We start from the raw sequence: 24,360 nt of genomic DNA, 5'->3' as shown, positions 1-24,360 counted from the left end.
GCCAGGCCGGGAAGGCAGAAGATCCCAGCTGATGTTCCAAAGGTCAGAGAAAGTTCAGGGTGTGTCAGGGACAGCAGGAAGATGCAAGAGGCTGCAGGCGGGGAAGGTGATGGAGGGAGCAGCAGGGGATGGGGACGGGGACCAGGCCGTAACCCCTAGGACCGGGTCTGGCGGTTAGTGAGTGGGCAGTGGGAGATCCGCAGCACTAGACAAGCCCCCACTGGATGGGTGCAGAGAGGCTGAAGGAGGTGGGTCAGGCCTCAGCCCAACATCCAGCCGTCCTGGTCCAACCCTACCCTCCTGTCCACAGCGGAACCGGAAGGCAGCCCCTCTGGCACTTTCCCCACTGGTTTCGTGCATGCTCGTCTGGGCGGCCAGAGGCACCCAGGACTGCAGGTGGACTCCTGTTGGAGCAGCCACGCCCTTTCCCCACCCTCATCCTGCCAAAGGGCACCGAGTCCCATTTTACAGCTGGAGCCACTGGAAGGTGGAGAAAATTGCTCAAGATGACACAGCAACCCTCTTGACCTTGGCCTCCCTTGTTCCTCAGGGCCTTCCCCTTGGGGACAGGGGAGTCCAAGGTCAGCAGGAAGACTCAATCCATCTTGAGAGCCCTCCCCTTCTGCTCAGGGCAGACAAGAGAAAGGACCTCTCCTGGCCCTCGGGGATGGCACAGGCCAGCAGAGAGGCCTGAACACAACCAGGTAGGGACCAGAGGAAAACAAATTCCCGATGGGAGGAACAGCATGGGCAAAGGCCTGGACAGGTGACCCATGTCCCAGGAAAGGGCCAGGGCCTTCTCTGGCCAGCAGGAAGCTCTGATGAAAATAAAGACCAGCCCAGGCTAGAAGCTTCCCGGGCCCACCACCGCCAACCCCATAGTCTTTGTTTATTCGAGGAGAGCTTTCTGGGCAGAGTGGCTGCCCCACCCCTGGTCTCGGTAGGGATGGCTTTCCCAGCACGAGGACATCCTGTGGTCAGGGCGTGGGGAAGCCCTCCATCAGCTCACATGTGCTGAGCCCACAGGTCCCAGACAATGGAGCCACAGGCAGAGAGCCAGGGCAGGGGGCAGGGCCTCGGAGGGCGGTGTGGGAGGAGTTGGAGCCCCTGGCTCACCAGAAGAAGCTGGGTCGGAGCCTCGCTGCTTCCTCTGCAAGATGGGTGATGCCCCCTTCCCACTTTTTAATTTTTTTGCCTCCCAGCACTGGCTTCCTGAATAGCACAGTGGTAAAGAATCCACCTGCCAATGCAAGAGACGCAGGTTCGACTCCTGGATTGGGAAGATCCCCTGGAGGAGGAAAGAGCAACCCGCTCTAGTATTCTTGCCTGGAGAATCCCATGGACAGATGAGCCTGGCAGGCTACAGTCCATGGGGTCACAGAGTTGGACACAGTTGAGCACGCACGCACGCATGCTTGTGGGATCTAGGTCCCTGGGGACAGAACCTGCATCTTCTGCAGTGGAAGCGCAGTCTTCACCACTGGACTGCCAGGAAGTCCCACCTCCTCCTCGCAGGGCCAACAGGAAGTCATCAGGGCTTGAGAGTGTCCCTAAGGCGCCCTCCACCTCTCGTGGTGCTGGCTGAAAGCCTTCTCCCGGTGGGCCTGCTGAGGAAGCCAGCACCCATAGCTCGGAGCAACCCCCGCTGAGAGCTCTGAGCCCTGGCAGACAGCCCCAGGAACCCCTCTACCACCACCACCCCCGCACCCCACCCCCTGGGGCTGCTGAGAAGGTAGTCCTGGAGCAGGAGTGGGTGAGGTCTGCACTGGGGGGAGCCCTGGGCTCCCACACCGTGGCCTTGGAGCACGTGTCCAGCCCCACCTCAGCCTGGGCTGGACCAGGGTTATTTTTACAAAATCCGGATCCGACCAACTTATTATTGGAAGGAGACTCGCCATCCTCCACATCCTGTGGGCAGGGAAGGAGCTCGGGCAGGCACGGAGCTGCGGGAGTCAGGCTATGCCTGCCCATGGGATATGGAGGATGGAGGCCCAGGCCGGCTAAGATGACCAGGAGGACCCAGATCAGCGCCCACCACCCCACATCGGTGCCTGGACACCCACCACACTCGAGGAAGGAAGGAGGGGAACTACACCTCTTTCAGACTTTGCTCAGTCTCAGACCCTAGGCTGGCCACTGAGGCCTCGGGAAGAGAGGTTCTCCAGCATCCCCTCAGACAGGAGGGCCGTGGGGGGACAGCCACGGGGGCTGCCCAACTTTGCCTGCAGAACCTGAGTCTTTGCCAAAGCTGGAGGATATTGCCGGGCTGGCTGAAGTGGGGAGGGAACAAAGTGGGGAGGGAGACTCAGTCCCAAAGCAAAGGCGCCGTCTGGTTTCAGTCTGAGCTGGCCCTTCCTCTGTCCCTGCACCCCTGCCCCCGAATCCTAGCCCTTCCGCGTGATGCCACAAACCCCAGCGCTGAGTTGCCTCCCAGCTTCCCCCGCCATCCGCTCCCACACTCAGCCCCAGCGTGACCCTCCTGATGCACATACCTTGCAGGGACCAGCCCTGCTCTGCTATCTTCTCTGGCTCCCCGCTGCCTCCAGACAAAACCCAGATGCTCCACACCATCAGACCCCGCCTGCTGTCCCCAGCCCCTCACCTTAGCTCTCCCCACGACAAAATTCACACCAGAGCCAGCAACAGCACAGCCCTCACTCTCACTCCCCGCTCCCCTGAGTTGCATTTATGCCAGTGTCCTCAGATCCAGCTTCTCGTTCACTTATTTTCTCTTCAACTGGGTCTAGTCTACTTGCTAACTCATCTAATTATTTTTCATTTTAATACTTATATTTTTCACTCCAGAATTTTGAATTTAGGGCTTTTAAACATCTCCTTACTCTTTTTTTTTTTTTAAATAATGTGCTATTCCAGTCCTATAAATTCTACTCTTTCTTTAGAGCTTTGAGTGTTCAACATACCTAACGTAAAGTCCTTTCAAATGAGTCTGTTCTAATTCTTTAGGAGTGGGTTTCCCCATTTTCGGAGCTGGTGGACTCTCTCCCACAAATGTGGGTTTCCCTGTATGCTCTGTTTCATTTTGAATTTGGGTTTGTCTTCAGTGGGAATTGTCACCTGTGTCCTGTGCAAGTCCTGGGTCATGACAGCTTCCCTAAGGAGCAGTTTGGAATTTATTTCTTCTGGGATTCCTGAAAACAGATGCTTGTCTGTGGAGGTGGGTGGAATTCCCAGGCCTGTACAAAGCATGAGCTAGACTTGGCTCCCTGCTAAAATGCTGAACCAAGGAAGCGATGTCTTTTCACGGATGGAAAAACTGTCCATCAGCCTGGGTATATAGCTTGAAATCAGGGAAACCCCGGGCAGAAACTGAATCACCCATATATTGGTGATCAACTAAAAACTCAGGGACCCAAATCTGCTCTGCACAATCTTCAAAGTAAAGAATACCCCCAAGTCTGGAAACTGGTCCAGACTAGTCATCCTTTGATGAATCTGGGTGATAGATCTATGGAAACCTGTTACATTATTCTATGATTTGTGTATATCTGAAAGTCTTTGTGATAAAAATGTTTACATTAAAAATACTGTAACAAGCTTCTAAGACATATGCTGGTCCCCGCTTGGCTTTGGTACCAGCTCCCTCTCCTGTTTCTGAGTTCAACTCTTTGTTTCTATCACCTGGAAATGTCCCTGCTAGCTTTAGCTTTCAAACTCAGCTATGTCATTTAAATATGTTTTCCTGACATATTTTATCCAGCTGGGAAGGGGGAAACTCTGACAGATCACCAAGCTAACTGAAGTCCTTTCCCCTGTGTGTGTGTGTGCACTCAGTCACGTCCTACTCTTTAAAGGCCCCACAGACTATAACCAGCCAGGCTTCTCTGCCCATGGAATTCTCCAGGCAAGAATACTGGAGTGGGTTGTATCCCTCCTCCAGGGGATCTTCCTGACCCAGGGATCAAACCCAAGTCTCCTACATCTCCTGCATGGGCAGGCAGATTCTTTACCACTGCGCCACCTGGGAAGCCCTGCTTTCCCCTGAGCAAACTCCAATTCATCCTTCAAAGCCTCACTCAAATGTCCCCTCCTCAGGGAAGTCTTGACCTGCCACCAGACACAGCTAGGTCCACGCTCTCTGCTACAACCACCACCACCCCAGGCTCCCACAGTCTCCGCTGGGTGGGGACTAAATACGTCTTCTGTTCCCATCAATACAAGGAATCTTCCTGCATGCAAGGACTGAGTCCAAGGCAGAGCCTAGCGCAGGGTCTGCTGAGCAGTAGGTTTAGCAACAGCTGCCCCTTTAGGTATAGGCTATGGGAACTCTTGACTTCCCAAGACAGCAAGACTCAAGAGCTGTACTTCTGCTGTGGGCTTTCCCAGAGGCTGAGCTATGGCTGCTGCAGCTGAGGGGCCGGCTCAGAGCTGGCAGCAATATGCAAGGGGGCTGCCAAAACCAGCCTTCATGCTCTGGTCCCCAGGGGAAACAGCACGGGCAGGCCCAGGCCGAACTCTCTGCCCCTGCCCCCCAACCCTGTCTCCTGGCCCAGAAGCCCCTGGTGCCCACAAATAAGCAGGCAACCCAGCCCTCAATCCTGGCCCTTTGATCTGGGCAAGCACCAACACCTGGCTGGCGCCCTCCACCTGGCTCCGACCTTATCAGTGCTTGGGGAAGAGACAGGTGCCTGGAGCCCAGGCCAATTAGATGATTTGCCTGGTAGCCCACTGAGTCACGTTCTGGTCCAGCCCACCTGGCTTCTTGGCCAGAAGGGCAAGGACACTCTGGGGAGCCCTCCCAGCTGGTGCCCAGGGCGGGGAGTGGGATGAGGACCACAGGGCGAAAACTAGAGGGTCTTGGAGAGTACTGGAAATGCTCAGCATGGCCCAGAGGCACTCACCCCAAGAATGTTGAAATGCCAGACACTCTGACGCCTGGGACAAGCCTCACCAATCCAGTGAGTGTCTGTGTCCCCTCCCAAGCCAAGAGGACCCCATACGAAGAAGTCCCAATGCCAGGCCTGCTACTCTCTCACCATGAGACCTTAAGCAAGTCACTTCCCCTCTCTTGACCTCTATGCTTCCATCCTGAAAGTGAAGGCGACCAAGGGGAGCTTGGCGGAGGACGAATCAAAGACGACGATGCTGTGGATGGTCTGTCCACCTCCAGCCAGGTGACCAGGGATAAGTAGGGGCTGCCGTGACTTCTCTCTTAACCAAGAAAGGCACAGCCCAGGGCATAACTGTGGCAAAGCCACGACCCTTGCAGCCCTCGCACCCTCTCCCTGGGTGGATGCCCTGGCCCTGACCTCCATCAATGGGGGGTTGAATGGAGGAGGCGGGAGCGGGGGAAGATCAGTCAGCAACCTGGAAGGGGATGAGGCTTGGGCTGAGTCCCCAGTGACTCAGGGGCTCTGGAGGGAGGAGGATGAGCGACGAGGCTCCCTCCTGCCCTTCCCTCACCAGCTTGGCAGCCTGCTCCCTCCCACACTCCCATCGGGCTTGACCTCAGTCTCCCCCATTTCCCAGGCTGTAAGTGCTGGTCAGTGCATTGCCCGGAGCCCAGGAAGCTGGAGGAACCTGTCCCAGGCTCCAGGGCAGGATGACTTGCTCTGACCCAGCCAAAGGAGGCCAAGCAAGGGCAGGGAGGGGGCAAGGAGCCCACAGAGGGGCTTGGGAGGTGATGTCTGCAGAGGCAGGGGGGATCTGGATGCCCTTAGGAGAAGCTGGGCCCCACAGACTTGCCCCAGTCCCAGCTCTGTCCATTCTCACCTATTAGGACTGAACCCTGGAGCTATTCATCTGCCTTTTCTCTAAGCACAGAAGACCCCACCTGGCAAGTGAGAAATGGAGCCTGGCTGAGTGGCTGTGGCTCAAGGAGGCCTGGCACTGGGCATGCTGGAATGCCACCCAGACAGGTCAGGCAGGTTCCTGGATGGAGCCAGCTCGCTCCACCCCTGCCTCCCCAGAGAGCCCGGGAGGGGACGGGGTTCCCAGACTGGAATGCAGACCACAGACCTTCTCCCCCACATCTAACTGGGCCTCACAGCCCGAGGAAACCAGAGCCAAGGGAACCGGCCACACAGCAAGGTCAGGGCCGGGTCAGGACCAGCCCTAGGATGTAACATTGCTCCGAGTCTCTGTCCCGGCCTGGGGGTCCTGCTGAGGGCGCGGCCAGCAGGGCCACAGCCCATGGGAGGGCCAGGAGCTCAGGTCCAACAGGGCCACTGGGCAGGTGCAAGGTTGACATGGACCCTGGAGGGAGGGGCAGAGAGGCTGGAATAACTGCATAATCACCTGCCAGGCTGCCCTGGCCCAGGGAGGATGGGCCCTGCCTCCCCATCAGTCCCAAGGCCAGGATCCCAGGCGAGAGGGGCAGAGAACCTCAGACCCAGGTCTCGTCTGGGACCCAGGTTTCTCAGGCTTCTGCCCTAGGTCTGCAAACTGCTCCGAGGCTGACCAGCTAGAATTTCCTCCTTTGGCATCTGAGAGGTGATTCCCAGGTGCCTACATTCTTACCCACAGCCCTGAGGGCAGGTGCTGTTTGTTTTACAAGAATAGAAGCAGAGGCTGGGAGAAGTGGTGCCTTATGTGAGTGACAAGGTGGGATGTTGGACACGAAGCTCACGTTCTTTTCAGCAAGTCAGGACCGCGGAAGAGATGGGCAGGGAATCCCCGCCGGGTAGAAAGCCAGGTGGGGGGACCAGGATGGGAGATGGGCCTCACCTGACTGCAGCAAACCGGCGCCACGGTCCTTGACCCCAAAGTGTTGCTGGATATCCAGAAGAACACCTGGGAGGAGAAGACAGAGGGTGATAATTGGAGACGCCTGAGCCCAGGGCACCCACACCTCTCTGCCCCAGCCAGGTGACCCTCAGCCTCTGCCCAGTCCTCTTTCCACCCCTCCGGGCCCAGCCTGGCCCCAACTAGAGAACTCCACCCTGCCCAGTTTAGCCAGGCCACTGGGGGCCATGGAGGCCAAGCGTCCATCCTGCGGTGTTTAACCCTGCACTCAGCCAGTGTGGGGTCCGAGAAGCAGACAAGCGAGGCCCCTCCATGATCACTCAGCCCACCTAGGGCAGCCAAGCCTCCTACTGCCAGCCTGGGCCTCTTGCCCACCTGCGGCCCAGCCCCAGACTAGGTGCTGGAACCCCAGAGGTGAACCCTGCCCTCAGGGGAGACCCCGAAGCCCACACCCCAGAGAGTGGATAGGCAGCCTCTGAAAGCTGCAGGGAAAGCCCTCTGACCAAGGAGAGGGTGGTGAGAGCACGCAGGCAATGCTTATACTTGCTCACCTGCCCATGTGCACAAACACGTCCCCTCAGCTGTCCTCAGGAGTATAATAGGACCCCCAATTTTCCAATGAGGAGCCAAGATGCAGAGGGAACCACGCGGGGCTCCGGGCCTGCTTTCTTGGGGGAATGGGAGCCCTTGAGGCCATGTCTGCCCTTCACCCAACTTCCAGCCACCTCTGCACTCCCACTAGGAGTGTCAACGGGGTTGGTAGCTAGGCCAATTAGAAACAATCAACAGCTGTGGATGGACAGGGCCTTGGATGTATGGAGGCCAGCAATGTCCTGGCCCCCTCTGACCTCACCTAGCCCTCTACCAGGGCTCCTGGGTAACCACAACCCTCCGCCCTGACAGGCCCCAGGGCCTCTGCCTCAGCTTATCTCAGGACAACAGGAGGCCGGACCACAGGCCAGAGCCCCCTAACCACTGCACATCTGCACTGGGAAGGCAGAGGGGAGACAGGGCCTCTCTCTGGAGCTCCCCACTCAGGGGACAGAGGAAGGGACCAGAGCCTGCCTTCCGGGAACTCCTAGAACAATTCAACACGATGACACTGATGCCGGCATCTAAAATGATGGCGGTTCGTACTGTCGTTTTGTTGTTGTTGAGTCGCTCAGTTCTGCCCGACACTGCGACCCCACAGACTGTAGCCCACCTACAGGCTCCTCTGTCCATGGGATTCTGCAGGCAAGAAAACTGGAGTGCGTTTCCATTCCTTCTCCAGTGGTTCCGATTACTGAGCGTTAAGTGCTTTATCAGTTTAGCCCTCCCACAGCCCTGGATGGTTGGTACTATCGTCCCACTGGATAGATGAGGAAACAGAGGCACAGAAGGTTAAGCCACAAGTTCAAAGTCACAGGGAAATGGTTGAAAGGGGAATCTCCAAACACAGAATGAAGGTCCCGTCCAGTGGCCGGTGCTGCAGAAGATGCCACTGTCCCCCCGACCCAAAACCCAGGGCTGGGATGCCCTGTGATTTCCTGTTCTAGCAGCCTGTCAGTCAAGAGCAGCTGGGCTCCTCCTTGTTAATACCCAGAGAGGATTCACCATAATTACCCATAATGAAGAGGCTGTGTGAGACCCAGCTAACGACTTAATAACCGGGGCGGGCTGCGACTTTACCTCGAAGGCGGAAACCAGGGGCCAATCCTGGGTCTGTGGATGGCAGAGCCATCAAGTGGGACCTCCGAGGTGCCCCTAACTCAGACTCAGAGGCCTCAAGTTCCATCAGAGGCTATGGGTGGCATGGCTGAGTTTGGGGAGCCACCCACACTCACTTCTCCACCTCACAGCCCATTCCCAGTCCTGAGCCCGGGCCTGTAGCTTTTTGATCTGATCACAGCCCTCTCTCACATAATCACCATCACTGGTGCCTCCCCTGGCTTCATCAGGCCACGGGGCTGTAGCTTCAGCCCTGCCAACATCACCCTCCAGCCTCACTTCTCAGGGCATCAACCCCTACCCCCCTTTCTCTAGCCACCCCAATCTACCTATGGCCCCCCTAACTAAACCTGCTGCCTCTTCTTACCCTGGTGCAATTTTGTTGACTGAATTAATTCTTGCCATTCCTTCAAAACTAGTTTAGATGCCTCCTCTTCTGGGAAGTCTCCCTTGATTTCTCCCCCTCCCAAAAGGGGGAAAGTGCGTGGCCCCCACTCTCCCAAGTCCATTCTTGTTTTAGCGCTTGTCACACTAGGATCAACTTATTCTACAGAGAAGACACAGGGACATAGATATGAACTCCTTGGACTCCCTGTGGCCAGGAGCAAAAAGCCCCTAGTTGCTGGTTCCTGCTGAGTTCCAGGCACTGTGTGCGATTCTACAAGGGGTATTTCTAGCCCTCCTACCCATGATGATCCAGGGTTATCATCCCCAGCTTACATATGAGGAAACCGAGGCGCCGGGAAATCACGTAGCTTGTCAGACAGCACACCTTGTCAGGGGCAAGTCTGAAACCAGGTCTATTACCAAAAACCCAAGCTCATTCTTTTGTCCCATGGCTTCTGCACGGTTCGCTCTTGCCCAGCCCCCTCCCCAGCCCAGGGCTGGGCACACAGCCAACCCCCAGGACTGTCTGTCGGGGAGAAGCTCAGACAGATGGACAGGTGCCTGCCTCCCCGCCACCCCTGCACCGAATGGACCATGAGCCCCTTGAGAGCTGGGACCATAGCAAGTCATTTCTAGAACCCAGGACAGAGACTGTCACAATCTAGGCACTGGGCAAACAGAAGGATGGGGAGAACCAAGAGACAGTAGGAGAAGAAGAAGGGGATATATATGACTGACGTACAGCGGAAACCAAAACAACACCGTGAAGCAGTTTTCTTCCAATTAAAAATTTTTTAAAAAGAGAGAGATGGTAGGGGGGTACCACTCCCTCAGGATCCTGTACTGGGTCCCCACCCACAGCCCAGAGGAGGGCATGGTTCTGCAGTAACCCCAGGCCCACTTTCTGGTAGGGAGCCCATATCAAACTGGTCACAACGAAGGCGGCACGTGTCCACAGCAAATCTAAACACTCTTGGACTTCCCTAGTGGTCCAGTGGTTGGGAGTCTGCCTGCCAATGCAGGGGACATGGGTTCAATCCCTGGTCTGGGAAGAGTCCACAAACCTCAGGGCAACTAAGCCTGTGCACCACATCTACTGAGCCCATATGCCACAAGTACTGAAGCCCTTGCACCTGAGAGCTCTGCTGCAAGAGAAGCCACTGCAATGAGAAGTCCGTGCACGACAACTAGAGAGTAGGCCCCACTCACGGCAACTAGAGAAAGCCCTCACGCAGCAATGAAGACCTAGCACAGCCCTAAACAAACAAAATTATTTTAAGAAACAAAACATTCTTGCTTCCTCCCCAAGGCACATCCCAGCCATCTGACTGGATGCACTCCCCTACCCATGACTTTAAGGTCCAGCATTTGCCTCCACTTCCAGGAAGGCTTCCTTGACTTCCTCCACTGCAGAGTGCTTCATAAGGGGGAGGAATATTTCACTGCATCCAGATGGGCATCCAGGGCCCCCGAGAACTCCTGAGCAGTCTAGACCCCAAGGCATAGGAAGCTTTGAATGCCCCTGTCCCAGCAGCCCCCTGCAATCCAGCCTTGGACCCAAGGCCTGAATTCCAGGCAGAAAGTCAGAGAAACCGCCCCAGGGAACAAGGCCTCGGGTGGGCTGTAAGACTCCAGGTCAGGCCCTGCCCAAGACTTTCTGGGTTGTTTTCCCTCTTCCAGGCCTGCAAAGGGCCACTGCCGCAGGCGGATGAGATCCTACTGGCTGCTGGCACGGGAAGCGTGTGTCACAGCAGCCCGGACGGTCGTCTCAGATTTTCCTCTGGGCTCCAGGCTGGCTTGGACCCACACAACCCCCCTCCCTTCTTCACCACAGCCTTATTTTTAGCCTCTTTCCTGGAGGCTGAGGTTTAGTGGGTCACAGGACGGGCCTCACGCCTAGGAGCAGCCTCCTACAGCTCAGACCCAGCCCATTCCACCAAGCCCAGGGTGTGCAAGGTGGGGCTTCCATCCCACAGGCAGCTCCCCCGACCCATGGCCACAGCTCCCGATCCAGGCTTCTCCAGGCAGTCACCCCAAATCCACAGCCACGACTGTCCTCTGTCCACAGGGTCCTTGTCCCTGAGCCAAGAAAACACATTCTGGTGAAGCAGGAGCACCTGAATTTCTTACCCATTGACCCTAATTACACCTCTCAAGCCTCCAAGGGGCTCGCCTCTTGTCCAAGGCCAGCTGCCCATTCTGCCTCCCGGGAGCTGGCCCTGGGTTAGCCACTGGCTTGCCTTGGGCTGTCAGCACCTCCCTCACTCCTGCCTCCTGCAGAGTCCACAAACGCACTCACCTCTCGCTGATCCTGGTGGTAAAAACAGTCCTGCCTCATCCCCACTACCAGCGGGTCTTTTTCTCTCCCTCCTTCACAGGGTGCCTTAGATGGCAAACAATCTATCTGCCTGCAATGCAGAATACCCAGGTTCAATCCCTGGGTGGGGAAGATCCCCTGGAGAAAGGAACGGCTATCCACTCCAGCATCCTTGCCTGCAGAATTCTATGGACAGAGGAGTCTGGTGGGCTACAATCCATGGGGTCGCAAAGAGTTGGACACAACTGAGCGACTAACACTTCACAGATGAAGTTCTTTTTTTCTTTTTTTTTTAGTTCCCCAACCAGGGACTGAACTCAGGCCACATCAGTGAAAGTGCTGAGTCCTAACCTCTAGACTGCCAGGGAATTTCCATAGCTAAAGTTCTTAGAAGAATTTTCATCCCTCCCAACTCAATGTCCTCACTTCCATCCTCGGTTGAAGCCAACCACCTCCTGGTGGCCCAGTCCCACAGGCTTTCTCATCCCTCAGCATCACAGTCACCTTGACCCCAACTCCACGACTCCACCACCTGGTCCACTCCCCAGGCCAGACACTGGGAGTCGGCCATGACACCCCCTCACCTCCCATGAATGGGTCCCAAGGATTCTCTCTCTTCGTCTCCAACCGATCTCCTCCCTGGACTCCCTGCCTCTAGCCTCTCCCATCCACCCAGCACCCCTCAGGCAGCCTGATCACACAAGCACTTATCAGCTTCTTATTAAGTCCTGGGCCGGGGTTTCAGAGATCACAGTCTCTGGACTCAAGGAGCGAAGGCTGTGGCCCAGCAGTTTCAGCTCTGGCCAGGGCTCAGAGTCATCTAAGTTGTTGTTGGTCAGTTGCTCAGTCGTGTCCAACTCCTCACGATTTCATGGACTGCAGCACACCAGGCTTCCCTGTCCTTCACTATCTCCTGGAGACCTAGGGGTCTTCAAAATACACGGCCCAGGACCCTTGTGAATAATACTACTGCTGATGACAACAGTAATATGGGTGTTAATGTGCACTGAGGGCTCACTACATGCCAGACACTGTTCTGAGAGTGGAAGCAAATTATTAGCTCATTGAGCGTGTCTGCCACACTAGGGTTTAGCGGCTTTGCATTACCACCCAAATTCAGCCCAGACTTCGTCTCACATTTGAGGCCTCCATGCTCCAGATCTGCACAATCACCCTGTCTAGAAGCGAGAGCCAGGAATCTATTAACACACTGTCCAGCTAACTGGAAACCACTGGCCTGGGTGGTCTGAACCCCTGTGGCTTGCACATCATGGTCCACAGGCCTCCAAACCCTTGACACAGCCATGCCCTCTTCCTGGGCTGTCCATCTCCACCTGTTAATCTCCACCTCATCCAGGGCCCAGATCCAAGCTCATGCCTACCAAGGTTCTTCCACACCCCAGCTCCTTCCTTTGGGGCTCTTAGTGAAGAGATGCCTGTAACCTTGAGGTACCCCCAGAGCTGGATGACTCATCCATCTGGCTGGTCACAGATATTCACAGTGACTCCTCATCACTGCTGGCCCCTCAATCACCCCCAGAGGAGCCAGGTCCAGAACCCAACCTGCTGACATCACTGAGTCCTCCAAAAGGCTGCGGTGTAAGAGGAAATCCACACCGACGTCAGGAGCCCCCAGTTCAGACCAGCCTCAGATGCAAGGTTGGGACGCGATCCCAAGGTCTCTTTCTGCCTCGTCATCCAGTGCAGTCCCCCTTGCCTCTCTCAGAGTAGCAGGCAGCATAGCTGAATTCCTAGGCGCATGGGCTCTGGGTTCAAATCCTGACTTCTCCAGCTTCCCTGCTATGTGGTCTCAGGCTACTAATTTAACTTCTCTGCGCCAGTTTCCTCCTCTGTAACAAGGATTAATTTTTTAAAATTAATTTTTATTGCAGTATACTTGATTTACAATATTGTGTTAGTTCTAAGTGATACCAAAGTGAATCAGTTATATATATACATATATCTCCACTCATTTTTAGATTATTTTCCCATATAGGTCACTATAGAGTATTGAATAGAGTCTTCTGTGCTATACAGTAGGTTCTTTTTAGTTACCTATTTTATATATACTAAAATCCCATGGACGGAGGAGCCTGGTAGGCTGCAGTCCCCGAGGTCGCACAGAGTCAGACACGACTGAAACGACTTAGCAGCAGCAGCAGCAGAGTATAGAAGGCAGTGGCACCCCACTCCAGTACTCTTGCCTGGAAAATCCCATGGACGGAGGAGCCTGGAAGGCTGCAGTCCATGAGGTCGCTGAGGGTTGGACATGACTGCGCGACTTCACTTTCACTTTTCACTTTCATGCATTGGAGAAGGAAATGGCAACCTACTCCAGTGTTCTTGCCTGGAGAATCCCAGGGACGGGGAAGCCTGGTGGGCTGCCGTCTATGGGGTCGCACAGAGTCGGACACGACTGAAGTGACTTAGCAGCAGCAGCAGCAGAGTATACATGTCAATCCCAATCTCCAAATTTTTCCCTCCCCTTGCCTTTCCCCCTTGGTAACAAACCATAAGTTTGTTTTCTTTATCTGTAACTCTATTTTGTAAATAAGTTCATTTGTACCATTTTTTTTAGATTCCACATATAAGCGATATCATATGATGGTTGTCTTTCTCTGTCTGATGCATTTCTCTCAGCATAACAATCTTTAGGCCCATCCATGTCGCTGTAAATGGTATTGTTTTGTTCTTTTCTGTGGCTGAGTAATATTCATATATATATATATGTATATCTATATACCATAACAAGAATAAATTTTAACATCTGCTTTATATAGTTGTTGTGAAGTTTAAATGGGTTAATCCTGTAAAATGCTTGGAATGGTGCCTGGCACATAGTAGGTAGTCAATAAGTGTTATAAACCTTATAAACCTGATCACAGATCATTAACTCATGGGGCAAGAGCCCCGCCCTGTGATCAGTTTCTGGAGAATGGGAACCCTCACCTCAGTGTTCTTTTCTCCAAAATGGGGGCAGATGGTGGGTGCTGCTTGCCATTGGCTGGTCCCTCTCAGAGGGACCCTGGTCCCCTTTGGAAGCCTCACAGCTGGCTCAGTCTGGAAGTCTCACCCCTGCTACCATACTGGGCCGTAGCTCCCGCCCCGGTAATTATAGGGGCCTGAGGGCCTGGCTCTGCTGACCTGGCTCTGAATGGCTCAGGCTAAGAAACCACAGCTTGGCCCCACCAGCACCCACCCCCTCCTTCCTGAGCCGAAAGGGACTGACCAAGGCAGTTCCTCAGCCAGGGACCCGGGCTGTCAAGCACACTCACTTCTACCTGCCCCAGAGTGTCCACAGGGCAAGATCCTCCCCCAATCCCCCAGGGACAAGCTGAGTGACCTCCGGGAGCATCTGGCCTCTATTCTGGGGCCCAGGTTGCCCATCTGAGAGTGACCCAGAATCCCTAGACATCCCTGCTGTGTCCATCCTAAATCTTAACTGAGTTTGTTCTATATACACCCTCCCTCCTACCCCCCACGTCTGCCTACAAATCTGGATCATCAATGTCAGGACAGCCTAGTGGTCATCTCTGCAGGGACCGTGAGGATAGGACCGCAGCCCCACAGTCTCAGCCTCTCCCTAGAAGACCTAGACTCCATACTTGGCCCCTTAAAGAGCACCCATAGCACCCCTCCCTACCCAGAGCCCTGCCTGCAGACCCTGCCAGCCTGAGGAGAGCAGAGAGCCTTCCCTCAACACCCCACCCCATCCCCTACTCCCCACCAAGCCTCTCTGCCCAGAGTGGGCGGAGACAGGCAGCTGGGCCTCTGGCCTGTGGTTCTGGTCTATCATTTGGGGCCGGCTTTCCTGGAACCGGACTCAGCCTTAGCAATTTGGGGGCTTTGCAGGGCCACTCCTTTCCCATCTCAGCCTCTCCGGCCCTGTTCTGGCTCAAGGACTCCCAAGACCACCAGAGGCCAGGGACAAGGTGGTCACACCCTTATTGTGACCCATGGAGGGTGTGGCCTGTGTGGACACAGACCCAGGATAAGGCCAAGAAGGTATCGGGGGAGAGAGGGTGGGGAGAGATAAGAGACCTCGGAACGGCGTGGCTCAAGCCCACGAACCCTCAGCCATCTCCCTGTATGCTGTGCGAGCAGGGTAAGGTTGACCAGCGACACCCACTCCCACTTCTCAGATGGAAAACTGAGATTCAGAAGATGAAGGAAACAGACCACAGAAGACTAGGCGGGAGGTAGGCTGAGCTGGCCTCCAAGCTTCCCGATCTGGCCTGTGCTCCCCATTTCACCCCCAAAAACACCAGAAAAGAGGCTGCAGCCAGCCCCCTCTCAACATCCACACCAGCCACTCTCAACTGGGTGCTCCAAACAGTGAGTGACTAAGTAACAACATCCCACCCCAGGCACAGCCCTCTACAGTTTACAAAGCATAACTGTGCTCCTTGCAGTCAGAGATCCCATTTGGCAAGTCCATGCTGGGTAGGGAAGGGATCATGAAGACTCCATGACGGAGGGGTGGGGGAGAGGAGAAGACCCCAGCAAGGTCACCATGGAGGCAGAGAACTGAGGGCAAGGCAGGAGATGGGGCCCACACCGCTAACCTCCAAACTGGCTAGTGCATCATTCTTGCTTCTTTCTCACTCTAAAAGAAATGCTTCTGCCCTCAGCCACATCTTCACCTAGGGCTCCTTCCACCCACCCCTCAACCACCAAGAGAGGGCCAGAACCAGTGTCCTGCTTCATCCCACCTGGCAGTGTGACCTGGGACCAGCCCTTCACCTCCAGCGCCCCACCTGCAGAAGAGGCAGGACCACCCCAGTGCTCTCCTGCATGTACAGGAGCCATTCTGCCCAGCACGGAGCCAGGGAGCCCATTGTCAGGTCTGCGGGCGGGGCAGACAGGGACCACACTGACCACTGCCCCCAGTTCCTTCCTGGAGACGCGAGGCTTGTAGCTCATTGTGAGCCCTGGTCAGCACAAAAGGGCAGCACCGGCCACCACAAGAGAAGCCCCAGCCTTGGCCACAGGGGCCTATCCTGGTCCAGGGTCATCCAAACCTACCAGTGCCCCTTCAACCCAGAAGGATGGGCTTTGGGGTCAGGCCAGGCTCGGGCAACTCAATTCTGTCACATAGTCGGCCAACAAGCGCCAAGCCTATGCCCATCCCTCACATGTACTGGGGTCACAGAGGTGACCAGGCTCAGCAATCCTTGAGGCTGGAGGGAAACAGCTAGCCTATAACAGGGGTAGGGGCCATGGTGGATGTGGGACAGAGTGGAGGGGACATAGGGAAGACTTCCAGGAAGGAGGGCAGAGGCACCACTGAGGCCCATAAGCAAAAACTACGTTTGGCCCCTGCAGCAACAGGGAAACAGACCTGGCTATCTTGGGAAAGGGAGATATAGGCAGAGCTGAAGTCTAGCAGGCGAGAGTCCCTGAGACCAAGTCACGTGCCCCATACTACCCTTGGGAGCAAGACCCTGACCACAGAAAAAGAGGAACAAAATCTTCTACTGTGGATTCAAGGCTCAGAGAGGGTCAGGATCTGCCTCATGTCACACAGCAACTCTGACAAAGCCAGGAGCAGCCCAGGAGATCGTCAGGGCCCATGGGGAGCCCAGCACCACAGGCCTGGGGATCAAGACAGTGTCTTCTTTGACTCCTGTGCTCTCAACCCCCATCTACCCTCAGGATTTCAGGTCCCCACACCCAGGGCTTCCCTGGTGGCCCAGACGGTAAAGCGCCTGCCTGCAATGCAGGAGACTTGTGTTCAATCCCTGGGTCGGGAAGATCCCCTGGAGAAGGAAATGGCAACCCACTCCCGTACTCTTGCCTGGAAAATTCCATGGACAGAGAAGCCTGGTAAACTACAGTCCACAGGATTGCAAAGGGTCGAACATGACCGAGCAACTTCACTTCACACCCAGGCAGAAACAAAAGCCTCTTCCTGTCAGGGAAGGGACACGAAACTCCTCTCTGAGCAGCTCAAGCCCCGCAATCTCCCTCTCAGCCCAGGCTATACTCTGCAGCCTTCCTGCCCCATTCACAAAGGGGAAACAAAGGCACAGGCTGGGCCGGTCACTGGCCCTGAGTTCCAAACCAAGGTAGTAAGTTTCAAGGCACTTCTCGGACAGGACAATGGCACAAAGGAGGTGCCAACAGATCCAACCGGAAGGTGCCTAAGGAGGAAAAAGGAGCTGGAAAATGGGCTGCTAGTGGTTAGTCACTGGGGTGCTGGCATTCCAGGCTGGCCCAGCAATGCACCTGGACACTGACCTATTAGACAGCCATTCTGGAATGTGGCCCTGGGACACCCTGCCCTGCAGACCTGACGTAGTGCTGACTTGGTGGTGACCAAGGCAGGGCCCACTCAAGGGATCAAACAAAGCCACCTGAGGGGGCAGGGCAGGAGTGGCGTTGATAATCCTTATCCACAGAGATAGCCACGGAGCATGGGGACTGACCTGGCTTCTACACACTCAGGTGACACTGCAGAAGGCCTGGAGCCTCCGTTCCCCTAAGTGTTAGCTCTGGACAGATTCAACCAAGCAGACAAAAAAAAAAGAAAAAGAGCCAAGAGCCCATGCTTGGCAGCCCTTCCTGCACCCAGCTCAGGTGTTTGGGGAAGCCCCCATTCCCTGCCAGGCCTGCATTCCAGGCTGGGTCCCTGTACTCCTCTCTCCTTCTGGGTTTGTGTTAGTGAGCAGTTGCCATGGATACCGGTCTCAGCTTCTTTGGCAGAAAAGACTCCCCCAGGGCAGGGCTCTGCCTCTCCTCCTCACCAGCCCCTGCTCCACCCAATTTCAAGTGCCTGGTCTGCCAAGGGGCTGGATCAAAGGGAAGGAAACTGGGTCTCAGGAAGGGAACAGGTGCCCCCAGAGAAGTTAGGGGAGAATCTCAGCTCTCAAATAGTCATTCAGCAACCATGAACAGGGCCATGCCAACTCCTTCTTGCTGGGCCTGGTTCCAGGGAAAGAATGCTGCCTCCTACACCCTCAGCTCTGCTTCTCTTCTACAGATGGAAGAATGGAAGCTTGGGCAGAGCAAGGGGCACAGGCTTCTCAGGCACCATGGTGCTGCGTTGGTAAGGTGAGACTCAGGACCCTCAAATGAGAGGCTCCACCCCTTCTCCTGACCTGGCAGCCACAAGTGGGCTCAGAATGGAGAGTGAGTGGCTGCCAGGCTGACAGGGGCCTTGGGAGTGGGAGCAGTGTGCCCTAGGGGAGCTCAAACTGCTGCTGTTAAACTAAGCTGAAATTCATCTGCCCAGAGGGCTTCCGCTCTGGCCAGCGGAATCTCCAGTTTTCCAGGTCAGAAGCAGGGGGACATGCTCTGTCCTGCCCTGGAGAGAAGACCACACTGGAGGGTTCTGATCCTGCTCCACCCTACCATGTGACCTTGGATAAATGCCAGCTCTCTCCCAGCATCTGCGTCCCCATCCACCCAGGGAGGTGGAAGGCAGGGTTAAGAGGTGGTTTCTGGGCTACTTCAGTTCCATCCAGCTGAAGCAATGCTCAGTAAGAAAAGCCAGAGTGGGAGCCTGGCCCTTCTCACCTGCTTCTGAGGCCTGCTGCCCTCAGGGGGTTCTCATGGGGAGGAGGAGAAAAAGAAGCCGTAATTAGCTCGATCACCCTGTGGCGGTGGCGCTGGGAATGCTAGGATGGAGGCAGAACCTACCGGAGTTCCCAGGATGGAGAACAGCCCTGGTGAAGAAGGGGGGGATTTGCCAAGGAATCCTAAAAGGAACTGTGAGAAAGCGAGAAATAGGAGGGCACAATGATCAGGCCACAGCTTGGGCAGAGCAAGGAAAAGTGAAGATCTCCTAGGAGTCTGGCCTTGTCCCTGGCATAAGAGACATTCTCAGTTACGCCAGAACCCTGGGAGGTAGAGGGGAGGAAGTAATCACCCGGAAGGCCCAGGCGACATCCTCAAGGTCACACAGCTGGGAATTTGAAGAGCCTGGACATGAACTCTGGCATCAAAGACTCTAGACCTTCGTTATCCATCGTGGTGGCCCCAAGCTACTATGACTATTGGGAACCTGAAATACAGCTAGTCTAAACTGACATGTGCTATAAATGCAAAATACACTGAGTTTTGAAACTCAGTATGAAAAGTAGGCAAACTATCCCATCAAGAGCTTCTATGTTGATGATGTTGGATACAGTGAGTGGAATAAAATGTTGTTCACTCATTTCATCTATTCTTTTTACTTTTTTAAATGTGGCTCCTAGAACATGTTAAATTATATTCATGGTTTGCCTTATATTTCTTTTGGACCAGTGGTCTATACCATGAAAACAGAAATGCACAGGATGGATTGAAAGGAAGAGTGTGGGAACTCTCCCCATTTTTTTTTATGGGGGAGCCAGGGCCAGATGGTGAGGTTCTCAGGGATCAGGTGAGTGCAAATATCCAAGATGACTAAGCCATGGACTGTCAGCATCGCCTCATCTGTCCCAGCTGGACAGTCAGCAACAGGTGGACTGAAGCCTGAGATGACCACTTCCCTGCGATCCCCCCAAACCGCCCCCTGCCTCCCAAGACACATCAAGCCATAGTAGTTGCCATAGAGACAGTAAATCTTCCTGAAAACTGAACTTGGCAACAAGGGGGTGGTGGTAGGAGAATTGACAGTAAAGAGAGAGGGAGGGAGCCAGGCTTATCCGGAGAGGAAATCTGTGTGTGCTGTGTGCTGGGGGCAGGGTGGAGCAGGAGCTCCCGGCCCTCCCTGGCGGGACAGAAGGGGAATACACAGCTCAGGCAGTGTTTGCACAGAGCTTTCAGGACCTTCCTCCCTACTGCTCCACCCCCTGTTACCAATTTACCAAAAATTTCCTATCTTATTCTCCCATTCTGACTCTGGGACCCCCGTCGGGGTGGGGGCAGATAAGTTCCAGCCCTCCTTGATTCCACCCTCCCACCTCAGCCACTAAGCAGAGTTGGTTTCCCTAAGAATGTCAGAGTGTGGGTCGGTGGGGCCGGGGGTTGGGGGGGTGGTCTGGGGCCTGAAAAGACAAGTTGGTGTGACAGAGCCAGAAGCAGGCCATTCATTGCCCAGCTGAGAGGGTGGGAACCAAGTAGATGGATTTAGATGGAACGCCAGTTTTATCGTGCCCTCTCTGAGCCATTGTGGACAAAGGCCTTGGTTGGCTCATCTGTGGACAGAAGTTGATGTTGCACTACCCGCAGGTCCGCCCCCCGCCCCCCACCCGTGTTCTCTGACTTCTCCCCTCTTTTGGGTGGCACCTAAGCTCCCAGGTCCCAGACAGGATGGCACATGCATGAGATGGGCTGGTGTGCTTGGATGGTGCTGACTACTCCAGCTCACCAGACCAAAGTAAGAGTCCCCTGGGGACAGCTCGCCCCAGAAACTTGTGCCAGGGGTACCCCCTTGCAACTTCCCCCAGAGAGCAACAGAGAGATAAAAGATTTTGAAAGTGGGAGTCGGGGAAAGCAGAAGCCTCTGCTCTCCCAGCAGAGTTCTCCCTTCCACTTGACACAAAACCCCATTCAACAGACAGGGAGACTGAGTCCCAGAAAGGGGGGCCCAGGTGGCGTCATGCTTTATGGTTTAGGCCAGGAAGTGCCCCTCGTCATGGGCACAAAGTTCTCTGGAGAGTCTGTCCAAAATTTCTCCCTGTTTTTTTTTTTCATTTTTGTAGTTGCAGATTTTACTAAGCTGTGGTGAGGCAGGTTCTGGGGCCAGCGGGCCAGGATGTCAGGGATTCAGTCATTAGTCTCCTATGGCAGAGAGCCCCCACATGCAAGTCTGGCCCAAGTCCTTTTCTCTTAAGGCTGCACCATTCCCACCCAGGAGCGGCTCAATTTAGGGAAAAGTCCCTGCTCACAGACCCCTGAGAACTGGGGGAGGGGAGCCAGCAGACTAGAATTTCCAGAAGGCTGTTTCATCCCGAGGGTCTGAGGATCAACCACCTCAGAACGGAGAAGAGACCTAAACACCAGCTAAGACCGGCCCAAGGTCACACACCAAGCACAGAGGAGCAGATTCCCGGCGAGAACTCAGTTGTTCTATCGACCCCTACCCCCTCCCTGAGGAGGCTGGCTCGCGGAGACGCTCACAGAGGACTAGGCAGTCCCTCTCCTGCCCCAGTGGCCTGCGCCCTACCCCAGGCCCCAAGCGACAGAGAAGAGGGGGAAGAGTCTTCAGGCCTCTAGCCAGGGCCAGCTGCAAACCGCATCCTGGGTCCCCAGGCGCCGCGGACCCGCCCCGCCCCTCCCTCCACTCCCCGCAGCCCCAAGCCTTTGTCAGCCACGCGCTCACACGCTCACACACACATCCGCGCCGCCCGCGAGCACACACTTGGTCTCCTCTGGCGCACACCCGCAAGGGGCGCGCGCACTCGCGGCACGCACGTAGAGGAGTGGAGGCGGCGGAGGAAGGAAGGAACTGACCGGCTACCGACGGACAGACAGCCTGGGCTGGGGGAAGGGGAGGAGAGGCCCAGGAATCTGAGGCTGGGGCGGGAGGGGTCGCGAAGGCCAGAAAGCAGAGACGCAAAGGAGACTCTCGGAGAAGAGGACAACGGATGGGACGTCAAGGGCTGGCGAGGATGCGCGGGCTACTCCAGGGGTGGGGACTCCCCATACCCCTGGCCCGGGGGGTGCGGAGGCGGTCCCAGGATTGGACCAGTAGGTCTTGGGGGCATCACTTGCCCAGTGGTACCTGAGGCGAAGGCCTTTGGGACCCCACGAAAGGCTTGGATATAGGGGTCTGCCCCGGGGTACCTCCAGGCAGAGGGTCCTGGTTCTCGGACTGGGTGGGGCACTCGCTCACCTGCTACGGTGTACCTGTCCAGGTAGTTGAGCACGTTGCCCAAGCTGAGGATGGCGGCGGCTGCCCCCCGCCCGCGGCCCAAGCTGGCTGGTTTGGGCTGCTGCGCGCCCGGGCCCTTGACAGCCGCTGCGCAGCCGGGAGTGCTGGGGGTGCTGGGGGGTCCGGAAGGGGCCCGTCTCACGCTGCCCGACAGCGTCTGCACCTCATCGTCGGCGGTCGCGACTCCAGCGGCGCCCGCTGCCCCCGCCCCGCAGCAACCGCCACCGCCGGCCCCTCGCTGCGCCCCCCGGCGCCGGCGCCGCCGCTCCGCGTCTGCCTCCTCCTCCTCCGCGCCGCCCGCCGCCGCCGAGGCGCATTCCAGGCACATCATGCCGGCCGGGATCGGGGCGGCGGGGGGCGCGGGGGGCGCGGGGCCCAGCTTGGGCCCACTCAGTGCGTGTGTGCGCCGAGGAGCCGCCGCTGCACCATCCCGGCCGGGCCCCGTTGGCTCCTGCGCTCCGGCCCCGGCTGCAGCACTGCCACCGTTTCAGCCCGATGCGCCGCGGTCGCCGCCGCCGCCGCTCTGACAGCTGCGGACCGGCCCCGCCCACCAGGCCCTCGCCCAATCAGCCCCGGGCTCGGACCACAGCCCCGCCCCACACGTGCTGCCCCCGGGGGGCGGAGAGGGGGCAGGGCCGCAGAGCCCCTCCCGCCCGACGGGGGCGCAGTCATGCCGGAGCCGCGCGGCCGCCGAGGCTGGCAAGGACCCGGAGGGGGTTTGTGGGGAACCACGGAGCTAGGGCCCGCGTGCGGGAAGTAGAACTCCCTGGCGCCCATTCAGTGCCGTCCCTCTCCACCCCCTACCGCAGGGGAGAGTCTGGGCGATAGTTGCGGGTGCTGGAGCTCAGGGCATGTGGACATCTTGGAGAGAGGGTCTCAGATGGTTAAGTCAGGAGCGCGGGTGGGAGAGCCCGTGACCGCTCCAGCAGCTACGCACCCGCCATGATTTAATCAGTTCAGGGAGGGCTACTGTAAGAACCGAGAAGCATGATCAGTGGGGGTTTTGGTCCAGGGCTTCACCAGACACAGAAGGTTATGTCACCCACCTCCCCATGGAAACTCAGATCCAGCCCCCAGCCTCCCCATGGACCCATTCCTGTGTGCACACCGAGACCCTACCCATGCTCCACAGAGAGGCAGCCCCTGGCAGGGAGAGACAGGACTCCAACTGGGACACCTTGGAAACAGGGCATTAAAAGGGGGCCTTGTCCCCTGAGGGCCCAGTAACCGCAATCATCAGGCTTCTGCAGCGCATGACAAAGCCCTGAATGGGAGACAGGAAGCTGGGCCCTAACTCAGTTCTGCCCTGGTGTGTGGCATGACCCTAGACAAGAAACCTAACTGGTGTGTTTGTCTCTCTGGGAGTAGATAGGAGGATAGGCTTTAGATGGTCTGGAAGTCCCCCAGGTTCTTCCTTGGGGGAGCGGGGAGCCCCATCCCCTGTGGAGAGTGGCAGGGTAGCTTCTGTATTCAGGATTACATTCTCCACTGTCACGCATCTCAGAGGTGCTGTGGTTCTGGTAAGCTCCGTCCCCTGTTCATGAGTTTGCAGCTTTGACTGAAAAGATAATCCTGTACAAAGGGCTGAGGGCAGAATGCTAGGACGAGACAGAGCCTGGGGAACCAGAATTATGTCCTGTGCTCCACATACAGGTTCCAGGGCCCAGAGATGACCCCAGCATGGACGTGCAGCTAGCAGGTGCCAGAGTTGGCACTGACCTGGGGTTGGTGCAATACCTGGGCTGGGAGCTCAGTTCCCACCACAGGCTGCTCCAGATCCCACATCCATGGGCAGGTGCATCTCGTGAAGGTGTCGGCCGCAGTGAGTCATGGCATAGGCAACAGGTGATGCAGCACGAGGCAGCCCTCCCCACGTCCGCCCCACTGTCTCTTGTGAGCAGAGTTAATCCCCAAGCTGGTGTTTCTTGGCGCCTTCGAGGTGTGTTTTAAATTCTGCGAAGTGACTAAAAATATGCATCGTCGTGTTGGGTATGAATGACTGTGACTAGTGGGTTAGGAAAACATTTCATTCTGAAAGTTCTTGTGCTGCCTCTTTCCAGCTTGCTGAGTGCAGGCCTGCAAAGCTGGATGTGGGAAGTTCCACTGGGTGGCCCAGAATGGCAGGTGATCAAACAGGAAAGGACAGACCTAGGAGCTCTGTGGGGTTGGGACTGAGCCCTGGCACTGACCTTCATAATGATGTGATGATGCCAGGTAGAGGACAGAGCCCAGCCGGAGGATGTGGCCAGCTGTGGGACTGTCGGCAGAGGCAGAACCATGGCTCTAAGCCCAACACCATGGTCCCCTTCCCACTCCCCCAAATTCCTCATCCTTTCAGCCACAGCCCTGCCCAGGGAGCCGTTTTAGCTCTTAACCCGAAAGAGAGACCCAAGGAAGAAAAGTAATATACCTAAGGTCACATACCTAGTAAATGATGAAGTAA

General features: G+C 56.3%; 1 protein-coding gene across 2 annotated transcripts in view; it reads right to left on the bottom strand.

Moving 5' to 3' along the window:
• Positions 1-22,263, bottom strand: part of SPNS2 (SPNS lysolipid transporter 2, sphingosine-1-phosphate) — a 37,577-nt gene extending 15,314 nt beyond the window's left edge. Inside the window, exons 1-2 of one of the 2 annotated variants that reach the window (XM_068978799.1) lie at positions 21,879-22,263; positions 6,685-6,750 (exon numbers count right to left, since the gene is read on the bottom strand). In XM_068978799.1, coding sequence (XP_068834900.1) covers positions 6,685-6,750; positions 21,879-22,248 — 436 coding nt within the window. In that variant the 5' untranslated portion in view covers positions 22,249-22,263. The remainder of the gene's footprint in view (positions 1-6,684; positions 6,751-21,878) is intronic. The other variant, XM_068978797.1, reaches the window with a different exon arrangement.
• Between the last annotated feature and the right edge of the window lie 2,097 nt (positions 22,264-24,360).

Source organism: Capricornis sumatraensis, chromosome 8 (genome assembly GCF_032405125.1).
Source record: "Capricornis sumatraensis isolate serow.1 chromosome 8, serow.2, whole genome shotgun sequence".
Lineage (NCBI taxonomy): Eukaryota > Metazoa > Chordata > Mammalia > Artiodactyla > Bovidae > Capricornis > Capricornis sumatraensis.
This window is presented reverse-complemented; position numbering and strand designations above follow the sequence as displayed.